The 22,681-nt window shown below is 42.4% G+C and overlaps 1 protein-coding gene across 1 annotated transcript; it reads left to right on the forward strand.

Moving 5' to 3' along the window:
• Nucleotides 1–69: 69 nt before the first annotated feature.
• Cct3 (chaperonin containing TCP1 subunit 3) lies at nucleotides 70–21,198 on the forward strand. The gene is made up of 14 exons (XM_051199484.1): nucleotides 70–236; nucleotides 1,967–2,028; nucleotides 3,964–4,014; nucleotides 4,096–4,158; nucleotides 6,273–6,369; nucleotides 7,889–8,006; nucleotides 10,298–10,484; nucleotides 12,073–12,222; nucleotides 13,544–13,676; nucleotides 13,852–13,933; nucleotides 17,092–17,272; nucleotides 19,934–20,179; nucleotides 20,416–20,547; nucleotides 20,873–21,198. The coding sequence occupies exons 1-14, from the start codon at nucleotides 206–208 to the stop codon at nucleotides 20,975–20,977; spliced, it is 1,638 nt and encodes a 545-aa protein (XP_051055441.1). The 5' UTR covers nucleotides 70–205; the 3' UTR covers nucleotides 20,978–21,198.
• Nucleotides 21,199–22,681: the final 1,483 nt, after the last annotated feature.

The raw sequence follows: 22,681 nt of genomic DNA on the forward strand, positions 1-22,681 counted from the left end.
TCTTGCGTAGAGGGCGTGACTAATACTCACGATTGGTCTATGTTCGTGCCAATCAAGGAAGTGGATTTAGTGATTGGCGGCCCTTCAGAGGGTAGCAGGTTTCTGTGTCAATCCTGAGGAGGCAGCGTTTTCTTAGCTGCTCTTCTCTCCAGAAGGTTCTGCCGGTTCCCCCAGCTCTGGGTACTCGGCTCTGCATCGTGCCGCCATGATGGGCCACCGTCCAGTGCTCGTGCTCAGTGAGTTCAGGGAGGCGGTGGTTTCCTCCGCCCCTCTCTCCCCACGCTGGCCAGTGCTGCCCAGCTCCGTCCCGCCATGACTCGGCCCCCCTCGTACCTTCCAGTCGCCTTTTCCTTTTGGAAGCGCCTTCTCTGGTTTTTCTCTTATACCACCTCCCGTCGCCCTCCTTTGACAAAATGACTTTCCGCTCTCGGAGTCGCTCGTCTTTACATGTGCTCCATTCCACTCGTGTTCCGTCCTTTAGCCGCCACCCTCCACGCCCCCGTGTCCTTTACAGCGTGGTTTCCGGCGTGTAGTTAGTGAATAGTGATTCTTTACGTTGGGCCTTGCTTCATGCCTTGGGTCCATCCCTTAGTCTGGCGTGACTTAGGGCAAGTCGCTTAATTTATGCTTTAACGTCAGTATGAGGAGGCTGTAGTAATTCTTTAAAGAATTGTGAGTTAAGTTGATGAAGTAAACCTGCCCTTACTGGTAGATCGTAAGTGGCATCATGTCCAAGGTAGCGGACCTTCGGCGACCCTTGTTCTGAATTGACACTCCTTGCCTCGACCAGTTAAGTTCCTCCCGATTCCTCTCCTGGCTTTCTTTCCTCTTTAGGGAATGCCATTCATTTCTTGAGTAAAGAGCACCAATTCCTTGTCTCTTCCCGGAGCTATTAAGGATAACTCAGTAAGCCAGTTAGACTTAGTAAATAGAAAACAGAAAAATGTTATTTGGTATGGTCACAAAGGGGTTCGGTGACACCACCCTTCCCACCCCCACACACAGAAGTCCATGAGGTTTAGCCTCAAATAACAGGCCAGGACATATAAGGAGTTCATCATTGTCTGTGCTAGTCTCCTTCGAGACAAGTTTCTTGTCTGGCTCCTAGGCTTTAGTCTTTTTCTTCTTCTATCGTGAAATTACTTGGGAATTCAATTTTCTTTGTGATTGGCAGGTTTTTTTGTTTTTTGGGTTTTTTGGTTTTTTTGTTTTTTGTTTTTTTTTCCTGTCTTTCTGTGTATTGGTGCTTTGCCTGCATGCATGTTTGCCTATGGAGACCAGAAGAGGCATCACATCTCCTGGAACTGAAGTTAAAGGCAGTTGTGAGATGTTGTCAGGGGCTGAGAATCGAACCTGTATCCTGGCAGAGGAGCCAGTTTTCTTAAACACAGCAAAACCATCTTTCCAGCTTCACAACCAGACTTTCTTGGTCACTAGTGTTTGAGGCTGTGACTCCTCTCCCAGGGTGCTGTGAGGGATATGCAATTGCCTCATTTTTCTACCTACTATTGAGAAAAACCACCATCCTACTGAGGCCCATTCAGGGATCTTAGGACATGACTCCCTGCTGGAAATATGTGAGCCTACAGGAAAGTATTGATCAAGACTCTTAAATTGAAGTATTTCAGGTTATCTCTTAGCGTACCAGGGAGCTGAAATGGAGAAGTAAAGAGCTGGGAGAATATGTGAGCAGTTTTAGGGGATTTTTGTTTTGTTTCATTTAAGACAAGTTTTCTCTTTGGAGACCAGGCTGGCCTCCAAGGTGCTGAAATTAAAGGCATGCCTCATCACATCTGGCTTTGATTACATTTAACCCTGGCATATATGTGGTATAAATAGAATCAACTCCTGAAAGTTACCTTCTGACCTCCACACTGTGCTGAGCTTTTGTGTACCTGACATACACAGATTAAAATAAATTGCTTGTGTACACTGAGTTATTAACATGTGTTTTTATCTATTCTAGGTCAGAATACAAAGCGTGAATCTGGAAGAAAAGTTCAATCTGGAAATATCAATGCTGCTAAGGTAACACACATTTAAGTGTTTATAGAAGTTTGTTCTGGGGGTGTAGTGATATGCAGTGGTTAAGAGTCCTGACTACTCTTTCAAAGGATCTGGGTTCAGTTCCCAGCACCCACATGGCAGTATACAACTGTCTGTTAACTCCAGTTCCGGCACTCTGGTAACCTCACACAGACATATGTAGGCAAAACCCCAATGTACATAAAAAATAATAATAAATTTTTTTTAAAGTTTTTTCTGGCTGACTCCCTAATTCTATATTTGTAGTAGTATGCTTCCTATGGACCTATGCTTCAGAATATACAATTAAACAAAGGAAAAACTGCTTTTCCAAGGCAATTCCTTGATGGGGGCATGGGGAGGGAGAGTTTTTTAGTTTTGTTTTGTTTTAAGATTTATTTATTTAAAGAAAGAAAGAAGAAAAAAAGATCAGGTGGTGGTGGCTCATGCCTATGATCCCAACACTCTGGAGGCAGAGGCATTCAGATCTCTGCGTTCAAGATCAGCCTGGTCTACAAAAGCTAGTTCCAGGACAGCCTCCAAAGCCACAGAGAGACTGGGGGGGGGGGGGAGGTATTTGCTTTATGTGTTTTGCCTGCCTGCATGTATGTAGGTGTGCCATGTGCATTCCTGATGCACAAGGTTAGAAGAGGTTATCAGATCCCCTGAAATTGTAGTTACAGATTGTTAGGACCTATGTGGGTGCTAGGGCTTGGATTTTGGATCCTCAAGAAGAGCAACCAGTGCTCTTAACCACTGAGTCATCTCTTTAGACCTGCCCCTGCCCTTCTTTGGAGACAGGATCTTGTCTGGCTGGCCTAGTGCTCACTCTTTAGACTAGGCTGTCCTTGAACTCACAGAGATCTACTTGCTTATGTCTCCCAAGTAGGTAAACACCTTATGAGTGAGTAATACTGGAGGTGGTCTGGGGGCCACTGTCAGTGAAAAGTAAAAAATAATTGTTACAATATCTTTGTTATGTAAATCTCCCTTTGTTCAAGTGGCCAGACTTGAGTCTCCTGTCTCTGTATAAATTGCTCAAAGTGTGACTTGTAGTCCATACCCCAAAGAGATTTAAAGGTGTCATCTTATGTGAGACACTTAAGCCTAAGGCCAATTTAAACTGCTAACATTTCTTTTGGAGGCCCATTTCTCTGGGCATCAGTCAGTATTGGAGGCGTGCTTTTCGATGGTGTTTTCCTCACTCCCTGCATGTTTGCAGTAAATTTTAATTTTGAAAACATTTTACATTAACTTACCTTATGTATATAGGTATGCATGTGTATGTACTTACTAGATTCAATCCTCAGAACACAGTTAGTAGGCTGTGTATGTGTGGTCATTTATTGCTGTGTGTAAGATAGTTGCCATCCTTCTTGTCCAGTGTCTTTGTTAAAACACTGACTCTGGCTGGGAGGTGGTGCAGCCCTTTAATCGCAGCACTTGGAAAGCTGATTTCTGAGTTTGAAGCCAACCTGGTCTACAGAGTAAGTTCCAGGACAGCTAAGTCTGTCATACAGAAAAACTCTGTTTCGGGATAGGCGGGGCACGGGATAACAAAAAGACGCTGACTCTGGCTGGAGAGTTGGCTCCTCAGTTAAGAGCATTTACTCTTGTAGAAGAAAGATTTGGTTCCCCAAACCCAGTTGTAGCTCACAATCTCCCATAACTGGGGGGAATCCAATGTGTTCTTCAGGTTTCTGTGGCCACCAGGCATGCATCTGGTGCACAAACGTGCAGGCAGAATACTCATACCCATCAAAATAAATGTTTAAAGCACTGGCTCTGAACTGGGCATAGTGGAACATGACTTTAATTCTATCACTTGAGAAGCAGAAGCATCTCTGAGTTGAAAACAAAATAATGGTTCTGTCTATTGTTCTCTAAAACAATTGTTCTCTGATTTGTACTTCTTGTTTTGTATTTTCTTACCAATAGACAATTGCAGACATCATCCGGACATGTTTGGGACCTAAATCTATGATGAAGGTGGGACTACCTTTTATTGGAACTCAGAATCCAGGTCCGCCTTTATTGTTATCTATAACACTTTTGCTGCTTTTTTCTTAGATGCTTTTGGACCCAATGGGAGGCATCGTGATGACCAATGATGGCAATGCCATTCTTCGAGAGGTGTGTGGTTTTGTATTTGTTTTCTTGTTTTTTTTCTCATCTTTTCTAACTGTTTTATAAATACCAGTAGCCTATTCACACATGTGTAGATAACCTTGGCATGGTGTTTTGTGCCTCTAATCCTAGCACTCTAGGGGCGGAACTAGGCTATAAAGGCTACATAACTCTGTCTCTGAAATCCAAGGGCTATCAAGGCATGATGACAGTGTACAGGTAACCTCAGCATTTAGTGGGTAAAGATAGGAAGATTAGGGGGTAGAGATTGAGAGTTTGAAATCAACCTTGGGAATTCAAGGCTTCTGAGTGCTGGGATTATAGATACTGGCCATTATACCTGGCTAGTCTAGTGTGATTAGTTTAAAAACAAATTCCAGATGTGATGTATACCTATTATCCCAGCATTTAGGAACCTGAGGCAGAAGAATTGAGAATTGGATATATCAATTCTTTGTAAACTGCCTTAGCCACACTCCCTCTCCAAATACCTCTCTCAGGCAGCCAAAATTCCAGGCTCTTCGACCAAAGCTCAAGACCAGGCATACAGGGTATTTTAGCTCTGATCCCTAGACCTGCCAAGTGATTTCTCCTCCCCCACCTCACTTCTGGGGTGGTTTGCTCATTAAACCTGGTCTTTTTAATTTGGCTCAATTTGACTTGCTGCTTTGCTTAGAAACCCACTACTGGGAATCCAAAAATACCTATCATCAGTAACTTGTCTCATAAACAAAAACTGGAGGCTAGGAGAAGAAATGTACCTTTGTATTAGAGTAAATCTCATACGGAAAGTCTTGGATTCAATTCCCAGCACCAAAAAAAAAAAAAAAAAGGGAAACTATAGGAAATACCAGTAACTTCATTTCCCATGGACTAAGGCTGAAAGTCTGAAATCAAGGGATCATGGAGCCTAGTTCTGAAGGCCAAGGAAGAATCCCTTATCTCTTATAGCTTTTAATAGTATTTTTCTTTCCTTTGCTTTTTAAAACCAGTATCTCTGTTTAATCATGTACTGTACCATTTTAGTGTGTCCTGTATGTGTTAAAAGAATGATGGGACTTACCATTAACGAGTATGACATAATTTTAGTTTGAATATTTTATACAATACCTACTTCCAAGTAAAGCCAATTCATGGGTCTAAAGATTTAGGCTTTGTCTAAATTGTGTCAGAGGACACAATTCAGCCACTACTGAGGAAACTGTTCTGTCCTGAAGAAGTTTTAATGACTGAGTTCTCAGTGACACTTTTCCCCACAAAAGGAAAACTTGGAGAAGTGATCTACTTAAAATATTGGAGTGGGGCTTGAGTTGTGTGTCTGTGTGCCTGCCTATGGACCAAAAAAGAATATAGATTCTTACAGAACAGTGGTTCTCAGCTATGACCCTTTAATACAATTCCTCATGTTCTGGTGACCTCCAGCCATACAATTGTTTTCATTGCTACTTCATATTGTACTTTTGCCACTGTTAGGAATCATGATGTGAATATCTGATAATGTGACCCCGTGAAAGGGTTGTTCAACCCACACGGTGAAAGCTGTTGTTCCAGAGGTGAGAGTTTCGGGTAATTGTGCTAGATGCTAGGGACTGGACTTGGGTGGGTCCTCTGGAAGAGCAGCAAGCACTTTTAACCACTGAGACAACTTTCCAGTCCCTGGAGTTTGTTTGTTTGTTTGGAGACAGGATCTCAACTATGTAACCTTGGCTGGCCTGGAGCTTGCACGTATGGGTGGCCTTGAACTAGAATTTAGAGAGATCCGCTAACACACCTGGCCTGGAATTGTTTTTAATCATAAAGGATACAGTAAAATAAAGGGGGAAAGAAGGAAGTATTGAAATAGAAGCTCAAGAGTTAGGGCCAAACTAAGAGATCTTTGAGATCTGGCAAGATGGCTCAACTTGTCGCCAAACCTGACAGCCTGAGTTCAGTCCCCAGCATCCACATGGTAGAAAGAGACAGCCAGTTACCACAAGTCCTCTGGCCTCTACAGGCATATTGTGACATGTATGTAACAACATATAAACAAACAAAACAAGTCTTTGGGGTTTTTGGTTGGTTGGTTTGTAAGTCTTTGAGTAGTCTTGGTTGATTTTTTTTTTTTTTTTTTTTTTTTTCAGATTCAAGTCCAACATCCAGCAGCTAAGTCCATGATTGAAATTAGCAGGACCCAGGATGAAGAGGTTGGAGATGGGACCACATCAGTAATTATTCTTGGTAAGAATAAAGTGGGAGGTTGAAGAAGGAAATTAGAACTCAGGTATGTTGGGGTTGGTGACTCAGCAGTTAAGAACACTGGCTGCTCTTGTAAAGAGCCAGGTTTCTATTCCTAGCATACATGCAGCATCTCAGAGCTGTCGTCTATAGCTCCAGTCCCAGGGCATCTGATGCTCTCTTCTAGCATCCTTGGGTATCAGGCATACATATGGTGCCCATACATACCTTCAGACAAAACACCCATAAACACACAAAAGAAATAAAGTGTGTTGTAGAGCTCCTTGATAATTTTTTTAAATAAATTTTCTGTAGTAGAGTGTAAAGCACTCTATTGCAGAATGAGAATGAGTTGTTTTATGTTTAGGGTATGAGCTATGCAAATTTGTTAAATTCTGTGAGGTCACCACAAATAAGTAGTGAATTCCAAACTATTAATTGGTAGAGGCAATACAAGGTTAATAACTTTCTCTGATCACAACATTTTTATCAACTAATGCATATTTTGTTGTGTGTGAATTGATTTGCTTAGAGTATTTTGTTTTTAAGCCAGGCTTTTGTTACATAAAACTCTGACAGATATGTTTACATGAATTGCTTTGTCTTTATATGCATGTGGGGAGTTTTATCTTTGGGGTTATGATTAGGTTTTATTTTAAATTATGTACATGAATATGTGTGTCTATGTTGAGGATATGTTCTCAGGAATACAGATGCCCACAGAAGTCAGAGGAAGGTGTTGGACCTCCCAAAGCTATAGTTACATGTGGTTTTGAGCCACCTAACTTGGGTGACGGGAACTGAGTTAGGAGCTCTGTAAAAGCAGTTAAGAGCTCTTGACCTCTGAGCCATTTCCAGCCTCGCTTACTGGTTTGGTTCCCAGTACCCATATATTTGTTCACAATTCTAGTTCCAGGGATCCAATGCCATTTTCTAAACTCAAGCACCAAGCACAACTTGTACACATACATATATGCAGACAAGGCATGCACATAAAATCTAAAAAATAAAATGCTTGTTGATACCTGGGCAAGATACCTTGAAATAAGTTATGGTCTGTTAAGAACAGCCAGGTGGTATCTCAAGGTTGACCTTTTCCTGGCCCTCCTGCCTGTGCTTCCTGGTGCTGGGATTAGTGAGGCTAGCTTCTGCTCTTTGTTTCCAGTGCCAGCAGTCTGGCTGTATCCTAAGGTGTTGAGTTAGTAATGTTGTCTTTCTTGGAGAAAAAAATATTTTCATTTTTATTAGGAAATATAGCATATATCTAATTAGAAAGATTAAAAAGATAAAGAGAAGGATAAGCCGATAACATCTATCTTTGATCATTTAAAATTAATCCAGTAAATGTTTTTATGAATTGGTGTTTAAAAATATAAATTTTGGAACAGTGTTAACAGTCAAGTGCATATCTTAGTGAGAATCTGTTTTAGGAAATATATTTTAGAAGCATAAGGAAATTAAATTGTCCTAATCTCCTGTTGCTTTCAAATTCATTGCCATGATGCCTGTGATCTTATTGCAGCGGGAGAAATGCTGTCTGTGGCTGAGCACTTTCTAGAGCAGCAGATGCATCCAACAGTGGTGATCAGTGCTTACCGCATGGCACTGGATGATATGATCAGTACTCTGAAAAAAATCAGGTATGGAGGCAGGACTGGAAATGGAGAGTGGAAGACTCAAATTGACTGAAAGTATATAAATATTAAAAGGAATGCCATTTACCCAAGTTTCACACTTCAGAACCCATGTAAAGGAAGAAGGACTCCACAAAGTTGTCCTCCGATATCTCTCTCTCTCTCTCTCTCTCTCTCTCTCTCTCACACACACACACACACACACACACACACACACACACACACACACACACAGAGAGAGCTTTAGAGAGAAAAAGGAAAAAAAGATACTTGTGTCTGTGATTCATTGTTAAGAAGGTGAAGACAGGATTCCTAGGGCTCAGTCTGTTGGAACTGGCAAACTCTAGGATGACACAAAATGTTGATCTCTGTTCTGTTTACACATACCACATGCACGTACCAAGAGAACAATAATTTTAGTACATGCCATGTTAGTAGCTGCCATGGAAAAATAGACCTGTCTAGCTACCTATTTGAGTCTACTAAGGAGCATAAGGAGTGAGATGCTTAGAGTTATTCAAGACTTACTGTTACTGTATTGCTAATTTGGTTGCTCTGTGCTGTGAAGATAGCAGCTAGCAGTTTTCCATTAAAATGAAGAGGACCACACCTGAAAATGCTGCTTGAATGTAGAGAACTACTAATTTGGTTATATTTGCTTGGTGCTAATAGTACAATGAAGGAAGTACAAAAATGCATGCCTTTGCTGGGGGTGGGGAAGTGCTACTTTAATCCCCGTACTTGGGAGGTTGAGAGGCAGATGGATCTCTGCCTCTGGTCTACAAATACAAAATAAGTGCCAGGACTGTTACATAGAGAAACCTTGTCTGGGTGGGTAGGGAAGTACATACTTTAGTACCAGCACTTAAGTTGCAAAGGGAGACTCTCAAAAAACCCAAAAACAAAGCAGGTATGGTGTCACATGGGAAGCAGAGGAAGCTGGAGCTCTGCCTGATTTACATAGTAAGTCCAGAACAGGCAGAGAGCTACATAGTGAGACCCTGTTTCAAAAAAAAAGTATAAAACAGGCAGTTTGGTGATGCATGCCTTTAGTTCCAGCACTCAGGCACTCGGGATACAGAGGAACGTGGATCTCCAAGAGTTCCAAAATAACCAAGGCTACACAGAGGAGCTCCCAATCTCACACACACACACACACACACACACAAAACCCACAAAGCCAAAAACTTGTAAACAAAAAAAGTGTATATTTTCTAACTTTTACTCAGTTTGGAAATTTAAGTTACAAAATTATAGGAGTCATAAAACTGTATATTATAAAAGATACTATTTTTTTGAGGTAAAATCTCTGTTGTGTAACCATGGCTAGCTTCCTGAGTGCTGGGATTAAAGGTATGTTCTTACCACACTTGGCATAAATGAAATTTGTATTGTTGCTTAAAGTAAAACCAAGGAGCTATAATATTGCTCTTCAAGAGTTTGGTTCCCAGCACCTATTTCAGGAGGTTCACAATCATCTGTAACTCTAGATCTTTGCTGCCTCAAGCACCTGTGCTCACTTGTGTGTACGTGCACATGTGAGAGCATGAGTGCTTGTGCATGTGTGTCTCAGACAAGATCTCCCTGTGTAGTCTTGGATGGCCTCGATGCTGCTCCCCTGCCCTCGTGCTGGGATTAAAGTCATATGACACATTGCCCAATTTACATATCTTTCTCCCTCTTCCCCAGATCTTCCCTCAAAATGTCACCCTCTTAACTTTTTTATCCCCTCAAGGTAGCCCAGGTTAGCCTGGATCTTACTTATATATCACTGAAGAACTTGAACTTCTGATCTCCTCTGTCAGCCTCTCAAGTGCTAGAATTACAGGCATTCATCTCACCTGGCTTTTTTAATGCTTGTATTTGAACTTGGGGCTATAAATATTATTGAGCCTAGGATCCATATTTCTCGGGCTGGAACTCCTGACCACTTCCTAAGTGCTGAGTTTACAGCCTGCCTCAGAAATCTGCCTGCATCCCTGGCTACTTAAGAAACTTTTTATTCAAATAGTAACTGCCTATCTAGAACACTTTAGATAATGGCTTTGGAAGCTGTTGCCTCTTCCCTAGAATCTCTTTGATAATTGTATATTACAATACATGCCTTGTAACACTTTGGAATTTTAGCAGTATATGAAAGTCACTTTATTATAATATGAGTGTGGGTGTGTATGTTCAACAGACGTTTTCTATAAAGGAATAGATCCCTCATTCTCATTCTGCAGTTGTACTCTGAGGTACTGTGTTAAACATTTTATAGTGATTGCTGAACAAGTTACCTGGGTTTCTTTTTCTAGTACTCCTGTTGATGTCAATAACCGTGATGTGATGCTAAACATCATCAATAGCTCTATTACGACAAAAGTCATCAGTCGGTGGTCCTCTTTGGCATGCAATATTGCCCTGGATGCTGTCAAGACTGTGCAGTTTGAAGAGAATGGCCGAAAGGAAATTGACATCAAGAAGTATGCAAGGGTGGAAAAGGTAAGCTGGTCCAGTGTGTGCTTGAGAGTTAACTTTCTCTCCATTTAACTGGGGTCACTCCACTTTAGAAGAGGGGGGTGTCTTTAGTTAACACTAGAAAGGCAAACTGGACTGACTGGGAGCCTAAAAAATAAAAACGTAAGATTATCAAGGAAGAATTCCTAAAATAGTTTTTGTTACCTTCATTGCCTTCCCTGGTTTACAAATGGTAAGGAAATACATTGGTATGTCCATTATTTATGCATATAGATATCTATTAGTCACCGGTGAGGATATAAATTTTTACAGTTCTGGGGCTGGAGAAATGACTCGGCAATTAAGAGCACTTACTGCTCATGCACAGGACCCATGTGTGATTCCCAGCACATACTCACAGACATCCATAACTCCAGTTTCAGAGAACCCGATTCTCTCTTGATTTCTGAGTGCACATATGACCAAACACAGATATTACACATACATGCAGGCAAAACACTAATCAGTCAGGGTTCTCTAAAGACCAACACTGATAAAATTTGAGTATTAAAGGGGGCTTTTTTAGAGTCTCCTGACTGAAAAACCAAGAATCTCATATTCACTCAGTCCACTAGGCAGGTTGTCTCAGCAGGTCTTCAGTCTACTTGGAATCCCAAAGAAGTAGGCTCTAATGCCTGAGCAGTGAGACAGATGAGTTTACCAGTGAGAGTGAGAGCAAGCAAACAGCAAAACCTTTTGTGGGCTGCCACCAAGGGTGTTGCCCAGTTTTAGGGTGGCTCTTTCTACCTCAAATGATCCTATCAAGAAAAATCCTTCACTACCCAGAGAAACCCTGTCTCGAAAACTAAAAAATAAAGAAAAAGAAAAATCTTTCACAGATGTGCCAGCTGATGGGGTTTTAGTTGATTCCAGATGTCAAGTTGACAGCTAAGATTTGGGTTTTAGTTGATTCCAGATGTCAAGTTGACAGCTAAGATTGACTATCATACACTCAAAAATAAAATTTGCAAAAAAGAAAAAAAGTAAATCTTAAGTATAGTAGCTAGTATAATAGCATATAGCCATCAGATTGAGCCCAAGTCTGAAAATGTGGGAACATCCTAATGAAGATCCTTTTTAGATCTTTTGTCAAGACAATTAATTCTGTGGGTCTCAGGTTGAGTATCATGGTCCAAATTTAGCATGCCTCCTAGACACTTGTAGCCAGGCCTAGTGGTGAGCAACTCTAATCTCAGCATTTAGCGGATCCATTTAAGTGAATCTCTGTAAGTTAAAGACAGCCAGAGCTATGCAGAGACTGTCTCAAAACAAAAAGATGATATGTGCAGCCATTTTACTGTATTCCTGAAGGACCTGGAACTCACTATGTAGCTAAGACCTGCCTGGAACTTAGAGCAAGCCTTTCACTGCGTACCCACTCACTATTTTGTATTTAAGCTTCATAGAAAAAAGCTACCCTGGAATCTTGGGAAAGAAGCATATATGGAGTTGGATTTGAGGTTTGTGTGTGTTGTTTGAGGCTTGGACCCAGGAAAGCAAGTGCTGTGTGATGTATGATAGTCGGAGTTACTGCCTTTTAATTGTGTAATGGAGTAAATCTTCCTTGGCTCAGATCCCTGGGGGCATCATTGAAGACTCGTGTGTCTTACGTGGAGTTATGATTAACAAGGATGTGACCCATCCACGAATGCGACGCTACATCAAGAACCCTCGAATTGTACTACTGGATTCTTCTCTGGAGTACAAAAAAGGAGAAAGCCAGGTGAGATTCTCAGCCTTGTGGGGCTTTCTGTTTTTCTGAGACAGTTTCTCTTTACCTGCCTCTGATTGTCCTGAAACTAGACCAAGCTGGCCTCAAACTAACAGAGATCCAGTCCATCTTTCTGTCTCCTGAGCATTGGGATTAAAGTGTGTGTGCCATCAGCCCTTTAATTAAAGTGTACTCTTGACTGCTAATGTGGAAAAGTGATAGTAAAGTTGTATGCTAACTGCTGTTTATTGTCCTTTACCACTCATTTTTCACAGTAGTCCTTCAAAATAGTTTGATAATGCTTTGTTTTCCAAATAAGGAATTTGAAGCCCAGAATTGAGGGCAAAGAGTGACCAAAAAAAAAAAAAAAAAAAAAAAAAGTCCTGCATTCATTAAAATTGCATCAGACATATGGAATTAGACATGTGACTATAGTCCTGTCTGCTTAGGAAGATCACTTGGTTCAAGACCAACCTATGTTTGAGTTTTCTTTTGTCTATATTTGACTGTGGTGTAGTTTAAACCTACCTCTGTAAAGTTACGGATTGGGGATATTTGTGGGTTGGGTTAGGAGGGTTTAGACAGTGTTACTCTGTAGCCTGAGTAAGTGGTCTAGAACTTGCTGTGTGGCCGGGCTAGCAATCTGCTGAATGCTCTAATTAAAGTGTGTAATCATCCCTATCTGTGACCCACCTCTTCTAATGTACTAGGAGCATCTAGAGTCTGAGTTCTTTTAACTTTTACTACTAAAGGGACTTTGCAAAGTATAAGGACTTAACAGGTTTTAAGCCAGTGAGTCTTATTAAAAATGGTTGAAAACAAAAATCAGGTTAATTTGGGGAAATGGTTGCTTACACCTGTAATCCCAGCACTTAGGCTGAGGATGGGATTAGCCTGCATAAAGAAAATAAGACCTTGTCCCAAAAATCCAAAGGTGGGGCAGAGGAATTAAGACCTAAAATTATTCATGCACAGTTAACTAGCTATTAAGACAAAAGGCCCAACTCAGATGTGCTGAGTTAAATGGTGAGTAAAGTTACACCTGGTTTCAACATTTAGAGTCAGTTTCTGGAATACCTAAGAGGGCTGGGGTAGAGGGAATACAGTAATTGGGATGACAGTTGAATAGCTTCATCCTCCCGGAGATTCTGAAGGTTTTAGTGTTGGTTGTGTATATGCCTGGCCGTGCAAATGGAGCCTGTGGAGCGTCATGTGTCTGGGTACAGTCCAGAAGAGGTTGCTTGACTCCTCTGGGGCTGAAACTACAGCAGCTGTGAGCATGCTCTTGACCACTGAGCCAGCTCCAGCTCTAGTGTCTTGTCATCACTCACAGACTGACATTGAGATTACACGAGAGGAGGATTTCACCCGAATCCTGCAAATGGAAGAAGAGTACATCCAGCAGTTGTGTGAGGACATTATCCAGCTGAAGCCAGATGTGGTCATCACAGAGAAGGGCATCTCAGGTAGGGCTTCATTTCCCTCTCCAGCCTGCTTTTGAGGTAGAAGACTGTGAATGGGTTTGTTTTTGTTCCTCGGGTTGGCAGAGACACATCATGTGCTGTTTAGAATACGTTAGGGATAAAAGCAGTTCAGGGGCTGGAGTTTGCTTATCTGGCTGACGCTTCTCTTGACTTTCAGATTTAGCCCAGCACTACCTCATGCGGGCCAATGTCACAGCTATTCGCAGAGTCCGGAAGACAGACAATAATCGAATTGCTAGGTAAGTGAGCCAGCTAAAAGGTAGTGTTTCTCTTTTGTCTTTATTTTCTTTTTTCTTTTGGTCTACATAGTATAGTCATTGCCTGAAATTGTACAGGATATTATAACTGCTTGTCAGAAAGTTCTGTTCTCTCAGCCAGTGAGATGGCTCAGCGGCAAAAGCAATGTCTTTGTTTGATGAACTGATTTTGGTTTTTTCAGACAAGACCTTGCTCTGTATCTTTTGATGGCCTGCAACTCATTCTGAAGACCAGTCTGACCTTGAATTTGCAGCAATCTTCATGTCTCTCCCCAGTTCTAGGCATATAGGCATGTGCTACCACACAGGATTGGTAATCTGTATTAACTGGCTCTGAATATAGCAGAAGGGTTAATTTTCTGCTAGTGATTGAAACTGATTTTTAGTAGTTGTTTATAGACTGATGCCTACATCCAAGATACCTAATTTTGTGACCATAGTGATGCCTGCTTATAACTCCAACACTCAGGTAGCAAAGGCAGGAGAATCAGGAGTTCAGAGTGATCCTTAGAGGCCAGTCTGGGCTCTGTAAATTTCTATCTCAAAGTTTTAAAAGACAGATTTTTTTTTTTTTTTTAAAGTGTTTATATATGAGTCCTGGTAACTAATGGGGCCAAACAGCATCATCTGTTCCCTGGAATTGAAGTTAACAGTTATTAGAGAAATAATGTAGGAACTAGGAATGGGACTATGGTCTGGAAGAGCTCTTAACCATTAAATTATCTTTCTGCTGTCTTCCATCTTTTACAGCTGGCCAAGGTGATGCACATTTGGGGGAAAGGACAGGCTATTTGAGTTTGAGGCCAGCCTGGTCTACGTAGTGAGTTCTGGGCCAGAAACGGTGTCAGAAAGTACCTGCAGCAAAGTCTTCCCAGCTCCCAAATAATGACAAAGAGACTTCTTATTATGAAAGCTTGGCCTATAGCTTAGGCTTGTTTCTAACTAGTTTTTATAACTTAAATTAACCCATTTATATTAATCTACATTCTTCCATGTGGTTCGTGGCTGTTACCTCTCCCGCACATCTTGCTTGCTTTGCATCTCTGTCATCTCTCAAATGTGCTTAGATTTATCCTCTGTCTGTCTCTCAGAAATCCTGCCTATTCTCCCTGCCTAGCTATGGCTGGTTAGGTTTTTACTAAACCAATTACAGTGACGTATCTTTACACAGTGTAATCAAATATCTTGCAATAGATAGATACCAACAAAATTTCATTAAAAGAAAAACATGGTGGCAGCCCCTCGATCTCTAGTCTAATCTACTACTTGGGAGGCTAGGATAAACTAAACTGAGTTGAACTTTTTGGTGTTACCAGGAAACTGGAGGTGAGGTCTGAGGCCTCCGGCTTCCAAAGCTCCTAAACAGAGTCCTCTTAATACACTATAGCTTTCTGAATTCCACTATCACAGGTTCATTTTTTTTTTCTTTTAAAATTTCTAGATAAACGTAGCTACCCACAGTTAAGGCAGGAGGATCCGCTGAGCCCAGGAGTTTGAGGGCAGCCTCAGCAACACAAGCAAAATCTCTCTTTTGCTTTTAGTAGTGCTGGAGGCCTGGTGGTGGTGGCACATGCCTCTAATCCCAGCACTTGGGAGGCAGAGGCAGATGCATCTCTGTGAGTTCAAGGTCAGCCTGGTCTACAGAAAGAGTTCCAGGACAGGCTCCAAAGCTACACAGAGAAACGCTGATTGAAAAAAAAAAAAAAACTTTAAAAAAAAAAAAAGTGTAGCAGTGCTGGGGATTAAAGTCCATTCTGGAGCGTGCTGAGCAAGTGTTCTTCCCTTGGGCTGTATCTCCAGCCCTTGAAGCCCTGCCCTGCTCTTAAGAGGGAGCATCTTTACTACATACTTAGGTGTCAGCATTCAAAAGCTGGAGCCAGAAGGTGGTGCATTCAGAAGGCAGAGGCAGGTAGATCTCTTCATTCTAAGACAGCCAGGGCTACACAAAGAAATGCTACCTGGAAAAAACAAAGATTGAGAAAAAATTTTAATCCCAGCCCTTAGAAGGCAGAGGCAGGCTGATTATTGAGTTCAAGGCCATCCTGATCTACAGAGCAAATTCTAACACAACCAGAGCTATACAGAGAGACCCTGTCTCAAAAACCAATAAATAAATAAATAAATAAATAAATAAAACTTGTTGGGAGTAGGTGAAGCGGCTCAGTGTAGGGACATTTACCACCAAGCCTAATAACCTGAGTAGTTCCTGGAACCCATATCGTGAAAGTAAGAGAATTAAAGACATGTGCCACTGCATTTAATTGGGTGGCTTGCTTACATTTTCAGTGGTTCGGTCCTTTATCATCATGACAGGGAGCATAGCGACATGTAGACAGGTGTGTTGCTGGAGTAGTCGCTGAGAGTCCTACATATTGTAGGCAACAGGAAATGTACTGAACACTGTGTAGTATCCTGAGCACAGGAAACCTCAAAGCCTGCCCCCATAGTGACACTTCCTCTAACAGGGCCACACCTACTCCTGCAAAGTCACAGTTCCTCATAGTGCCACTGCCTATGAGATTATGGGGGCCAGTTGCATTCAGGCTACCACACAGTGTGTATCCCAACTTTTTCTTAGAATCTTGGTTGCTTGACTTTGGAGTCTTTTAGTACAGTCCTTTTTTCATTACTCAGTATATTTGTGTGATGTGCGGGGGACACACAAATATGCCACAGTGCACATGTGGAGGTTAGAGGACATGTGAGTCTCTTCTCTCCTATTGCCTTTTCTTCCGGGTATGACTTCGGGATGTAAGTCTTTGATACAGCCCGATTTATAGGCATTCAGATTCAACTAAGTTAATCTAGAACTCATTATTGCTTGATATATATGTACACATTAGATATGCGTGGAATTCATTTGTCCATATTTTATTATCTAAAAATTATACTTGGGTCAGGCTGTTCCTGGTTGTACTAGTGACAGGTTGTTATGTGGATGTATAATTTTACCGCTAAGGCCTTATTAGTTTAAGAAACTTTGGCGTGTATGCATTTAAAACCTTTTCCAGTAGTCAGTCCAGACCTTGAATGATTCTAGTAATATATTTTATTCTAATTTCTAACTACAGACTCTAGTAGACTACTAGATAGATAAAAGCATCTGAAATCCTATCCTCTCTACCTTCTCCATCCAATAGAGCCTGTGGGGCACGGATAGTCAGCCGACCAGAGGAGCTGAGAGAGGAGGATGTTGGTACAGGCGCAGGCCTGTTGGAAATCAAGAAGATTGGAGATGAGTACTTCACTTTCATCACTGAGTGCAAAGACCCTAAGGCCTGCACCATTCTTCTTAGAGGAGCCAGCAAGGAGATTCTGTCGGTGAGTGAGCGAGCCTCAATGTGTGTGAGCAAGGAGAGGACAATGCTCCATCCTAGTGTTGTGAGCTTTATAATAGCAAACTTAATATGTCAACTTTAAAACAAAAAAAGAATGTTTTAGCGGGTTTGTTTTTTTTTTTTTTTTTAATTTAATCTATGATCCTTTGGCTTGTGGCTGCATGTACGTAAATGTGTGAAGGTGCAGAACCACTCACTTGATGGTGAGAAGATTAAAAAGAACATTAAGTGCTGGGTTTGGTCCCAGCACCACATAAACTAGGCATGGTGGTGGACCAGAAGGATGGCTCACTCCTTCTGCATACAGAGTGTGATGTCATTCTCATCTTCCCTGTCTCAAACAAGACAAACTGAGCTAGAGAGAGGCTCTGGGGTTGAGACCGCTTACTGCTTTTTCAGGGTATCCTGTGGCTTCCAAGGGCACCAAAAGGACAAAATTATTGACAACTGGCTACAGTGGTACATTCCTTTAATTCCAGCACTCAGGAAATAGAAATAGATGGATTTCTGTGGGTTTTTTATTTCTTTTTTTTTTTTTTTTTTTTTTTTTTTTCCTCAAGATAGGGTTTCTCTGTGTAGCTTTGGAGGCTGTCCTGGAACACTCTCTGTAGACCAGGCTGGCCTCAAACTCAACAGAGATCCGCTCGCCTGCCTCTGCCCTCTGAGTGCTGGGATTAAAGGTGTGCACCACCGCCCAGTCTCTGAATTTTTTTTTAAGGCCTGGTCTACTTACTGAATTCTAGGACAGTAAGGGCAACATAGGCCTGTCTGCAAACAAAAATTTTCTACTTAATGGGTCTGTGACCATAAATTCCTATCCTTACCACTGTGGAGAGGGAGGAGTCTCTTAGTTGGCTGTGAGCTTAGTGTGTGGCTGAGGATGGTTGACATTCTGGCTCTCTAGCTGAAAGATTTTAGTTTGCAGAGCAAGGATGTAGGAAGGAAAATAATTCTTGCAAGTGGAATATAGAAAATCATAAAGAATGGAGGAAAAAAATCAGGAATTATGAGAACAAGAAAGGTTACTATGGTGATGGGGCTAATGGTTATATGCTAGGCTGATCTTGTTAAACAGGGCTAGTTACTGAATCATCAGACCTTTGTGGAATAACTGAAAGCTCTAAATGTACAGCCAAGAGAAAGACAGAATATGAAAAAAGTTTCTCACAGGTCTTGGCCCACAACAAGGAAATAGGCCCCCAACCCTGGAACAAATGATTCCAGATGAACAGCCCTATCTGGGTCACTCCTGGCCAACAGACAGTTTGGGGACTTTCCAAGTCATTCTATGGTTGATCCTTTGAATAAGAACAAGTCATACCTGGGTGATGTCTCAAACATGAGATCATACTTTGTAATCAATCACCTTGTACCCCATGCATGTATGCTGATGTGCTGTTTGTCTCTATAAAAAGGAGCCTAAACCCTTTGAGGGGTGTGCAGCTTTCCCCGAGATTGCTGACACCCAAGTGCACTCGTTTAATAAACACCTCGTGCTTGTTGCATCTCCTGGTTTTGGTGTTTGTGTCTCGGGCTCTCCCATCGGCCCATCAGGACCCCGGAATTAGGGTCTAACACAGCTTTCCTTGCTTGGGTGAAAGCATTATAGGCCTGTTTTGCCACATTGTTTATGTCATGCTAAGGGTGCTTTATACCTGCTAAACTATCATTCTACCAACTGAGCTACATTTCTAGTGCTTGAGAGAGGGATGTAGGGAGGAAAGATAAATGAGAACATGAGCATGTCAGGATCTTACTTTTGTAGCTCATTGTACTCATCCTTGTGCCAGCCCTGCCTCGACCTCTGTTGTGCTGTTAACAGAATTGAGACACGGACTCGACATTACTGCTCTTCTCTCCCTTTCTTCTGTGTTATGTTTGTTTGCTTTCCATGTATATGGTTGGGCATACTTAATAGCACTAGTACAGAAGTAGAGGACATTTTGCAGGTGGGATCTCCCTCTACCATATGGGCCCCAGGAATCAAACTTACTTAGGTGGTCAGGCTTATTGGCAAGACCCATGAGCCACTAAGCCTTGTCTTCAGCACCTCCCCTTAATTATTTTTAAGTTGAAATTACAACCACATCCCTACTCCCAAGGGGAGTGACTTTCCCAAGATACACAACTGTTTAGCAGTAGACAGTGTGCAGTGCACTGTGCAATCCCCTAAAGAACGCAACTAAGGAAGGAAGGATGGGATAGAATTTGTTGTCACTGGCTCAATACATAAAACCCTAACCTCATAGTTGAAATGTGCCATCCCCCTAATCCTCTTGCAGGTCCTCTCCTGTGCTCATTTACATCCCTGAGTTATGACTGTAACTTCTTTTACTAATAGGAGTCACAAGGATTTTCCTAGTTGTCCTCCTCTGCGGCTCTCTTAAAAACTTGGTCAGCTAGGCAGTGATGGCACATGCCTTTAATCCCAGCACTCAGGAGGCAGAGGCAGGCAGATCTCTTGAGTTCAAGGCCAGCCTGGTCTGCAGGGTAAATGCCATGACAGGCTCCAAAGCTACACAGAAAAAACCCTGTCGGGGGGAAAAACAAAAACCAAAAACTTGTCATTCAGGAAATTGTTTGATACCTCTTGGTTTCTCCATGAGTCATTGAGCCAACTATACCATTTCTCTGCTTCCCCAAGGAAGTAGAGCGCAACCTCCAGGATGCCATGCAAGTGTGCCGAAACGTTTTCCTGGACCCTCAGTTGGTGCCTGGTGGTGGAGCCTCGGAGATGGCTGTGGCCCATGCTTTGACAGAAAAATCTAAGGCCATGACTGGTGTGGAACAGTGGCCATATAGAGCTGTGGCTCAAGCTTTAGAGGTCATCCCTCGCACCTTGATCCAGAACTGTGGGGCCAGTACCATTCGTCTACTTACCTCCCTTCGGGTGAGTTCTTTTCTGTGCTCATTCCTTGCCTTGTTAAGGTAAGGCAAGCTGTGTTTGGCCTAAGGAGATGTTGTTTTTGTTTTCTGACACTCTGTGTATGCTCATAAGCACACATTCAGCGTGGGTGTGGGCTGTGTGGCCATCTTTGAGTCTTTGCCTTGTTTGCTGGTCTGTTTTCTGACTGACACCAGCTTGCGTCATTGTACTCTCCCTACTTGTGCTTGTTCCACCTGCAGGCCAAGCACACACAGGAGAGTTGTGAGACCTGGGGTGTGAATGGTGAGACTGGCACCTTGGTGGACATGAAAGAGCTGGGTATATGGGAGCCATTGGCCGTGAAGCTACAAACGTACAAAACAGCAGTGGAGGTAAGACACCCTAAGGTGTGCATATGCTGTCTGTCCTGACAACACAGCTACTGTCGTTTGTCTGGAAGGGAGGGGCCGTAAAGGCTGAGTATTCCCCAAAGATCTCCCAAGGAATTCCATTTCCTACTTACCTTTAGCTTATACAAAAACAGTGTAACAAGGCACAAGCTAGATCCCTTGCTTAGGGAGGACTGCTTTGTTCATTCAAGACTCTGTAAGGGAAGATTGCAGATAAAATGGTAATTCTGTGGGAGGAGATATAGCTAAAAGAAAACAGTGTCTTTCTTTCCCTTCTCTGCTGACCTCTTTGGACTGTTTCTCTCAGACTGCAGTTCTACTTCTGCGGATTGATGACATTGTCTCTGGTCACAAGAAGAAGGGTGATGACCAGAGCCGGCAAAGCAGTGCTCCAGATGCTGGCCAGGAGTGAGTGGTGAGCAAGGTGACTTCAACGCACAGAACCAGCAGTCTCCCCTTTCCTGAGCCAGAGTTCCAGGAACACTGTGGACATCTTTGTTTGCAAAGGATCAAGTTGAGGGGCAGCCCCCAGTCTGTCCCATCTCAGTTTGCAAAAAGCACTGACATGTATCTCTTCTCTATTGTAAGCTTTCCATTTAGTTTGCTTCCAATGATTAAATCTAAGTCATTTGAGACAGTTGTCATGTGGTTTTTTTGTTTTGTTTTGTTTTTTCCGTCTTGGGGCACATCTCTACCTCCTAGCAATGTTACTGGGAACAAAGGAGACATATTGAGATCACTTTTTTGGGATGGGGTAGAGGACGGGGTAGTGGGTTGCTTGGTTTTTTTGAGACAGGGTTTCTCTGTGTAATAGCCCTAGGTGTCCTGGAACTCACTCTAGACCAGGCTGGCCTTGAACTCGTAGATCTACCTGCCTGTGCCTCCCAAGTGCCGAGATCAAAAGCATGAGCCCCCACCGCCTGATTGGGTAGTTTTCTTAAGCATGTGTGCCTTGAGGCTTGCCTTCCAGCTCATTCCAAATCCTGTAAGGGTGACTGTCCACACTAACCATCACAGCTACATAGCAAATAGGAGACCAGCCTCTGCTGCACTTGTCTCTGAGGCAAAACAAAATCTGCTGAGCCAGTAGGATTGTTCAGTCCCCAAATACCATAGTGGGTTGAAGGAGAAGTGGTTCCCAAAAGTTGTCCATTGACCTCCATGTGTGCCTGCGTTACAGCACACTAATTTCAAAGGCCCAGCATTCAGGAAGCTGAGACACAATGTTGTGGGATATTCCTTAACACTGTGAAGAGATGTCACTGTGATAAGTTTAATAAAGAGCTGAACGGCCAATAGCTAGGCAGGAAAAAGTTTCAGAGGAAGCCTTCTGAGAACAGAGGTCTCAGCCAAGAAGAAAGGCTGGATCAAGAGCCAAACAGAGAAAGCAATATGAGCAGTATGGAGAGATGAGGTAACAAGCCACACAGCAGAATGTAGATTAAAATAAATGGGTTAATTTAAATCATAAGAGTGGGACAAAGGCAGGGCATTGGTGGCGCATAGCCCTTGGGAGGCAGAGGCAGGTGGATATCTGTGAGTTGAGGCCAGCCTGATCTACAGAACAAGTTGCAGGACAGCTAGAGCTGTTACACAGCGAAACCCTGTATGGGAAAAATAAATAAATTCCACCGAGCAGTGGTGACACATGCTGTTAATCCCAAGCAAAGGCAGGCAGATCTCTGAGTTAAAGGCCAGCCTGGTCTACAGAGTAAGTTCCAGGACAGCCAAGGCTACACAGAATAACCCCCCGAAACCAAAAGAAAACAAAACCCTTGCTACTAGGTTAGGGGTATAATAAGCATTCTCAGGAAGCCCTGGCTAGTTAGGATTAAAGGCTTGTGCAGGACACCTGGTTCAAATTTGTACCATGTATATTTATTATTAACAGTTTAAGTTGGCCTGGAGAGATGATTCAGTGGTTAAGGACACTTGTACTCTTCCAGGGTACACAGGTTTGTGTACTTGCTAAGTTCTAGGACAGCCAGAGCTATGTGGAGACCCTGTCTCAAACAAAAAAGTGTGTGTGTGTGTGTGTGTGTGTGTGTGTGTGTGTGTGTGTGTGTGTGTGTGTGTGTTGCCAGGGGACAACTTTCAGAAGCTAGTTTTCAATAAA

This window comes from Phodopus roborovskii, unplaced genomic scaffold, assembly GCF_943737965.1.
Source record: "Phodopus roborovskii unplaced genomic scaffold, PHOROB, whole genome shotgun sequence".
In the NCBI taxonomy this organism is placed as follows: Eukaryota; Metazoa; Chordata; class Mammalia; order Rodentia; family Cricetidae; genus Phodopus; species Phodopus roborovskii.

Excerpts from the sequence above, each read along its gene's own strand:
- Cct3 (XM_051199484.1), top strand. The coding sequence starts at position 206 with ATGATGGGCCACCGTCCAGTGCTCGTGCTCA. Across the intron at positions 8,007-10,297 it reads AGTACTCTGAAAAAAATCAG|TACTCCTGTTGATGTCAATA; the intron begins GTATGGAGGCAG and ends TTCTTTTTCTAG. Across the intron at positions 20,180-20,415 it reads GTCTACTTACCTCCCTTCGG|GCCAAGCACACACAGGAGAG; the intron begins GTGAGTTCTTTT and ends TTCCACCTGCAG.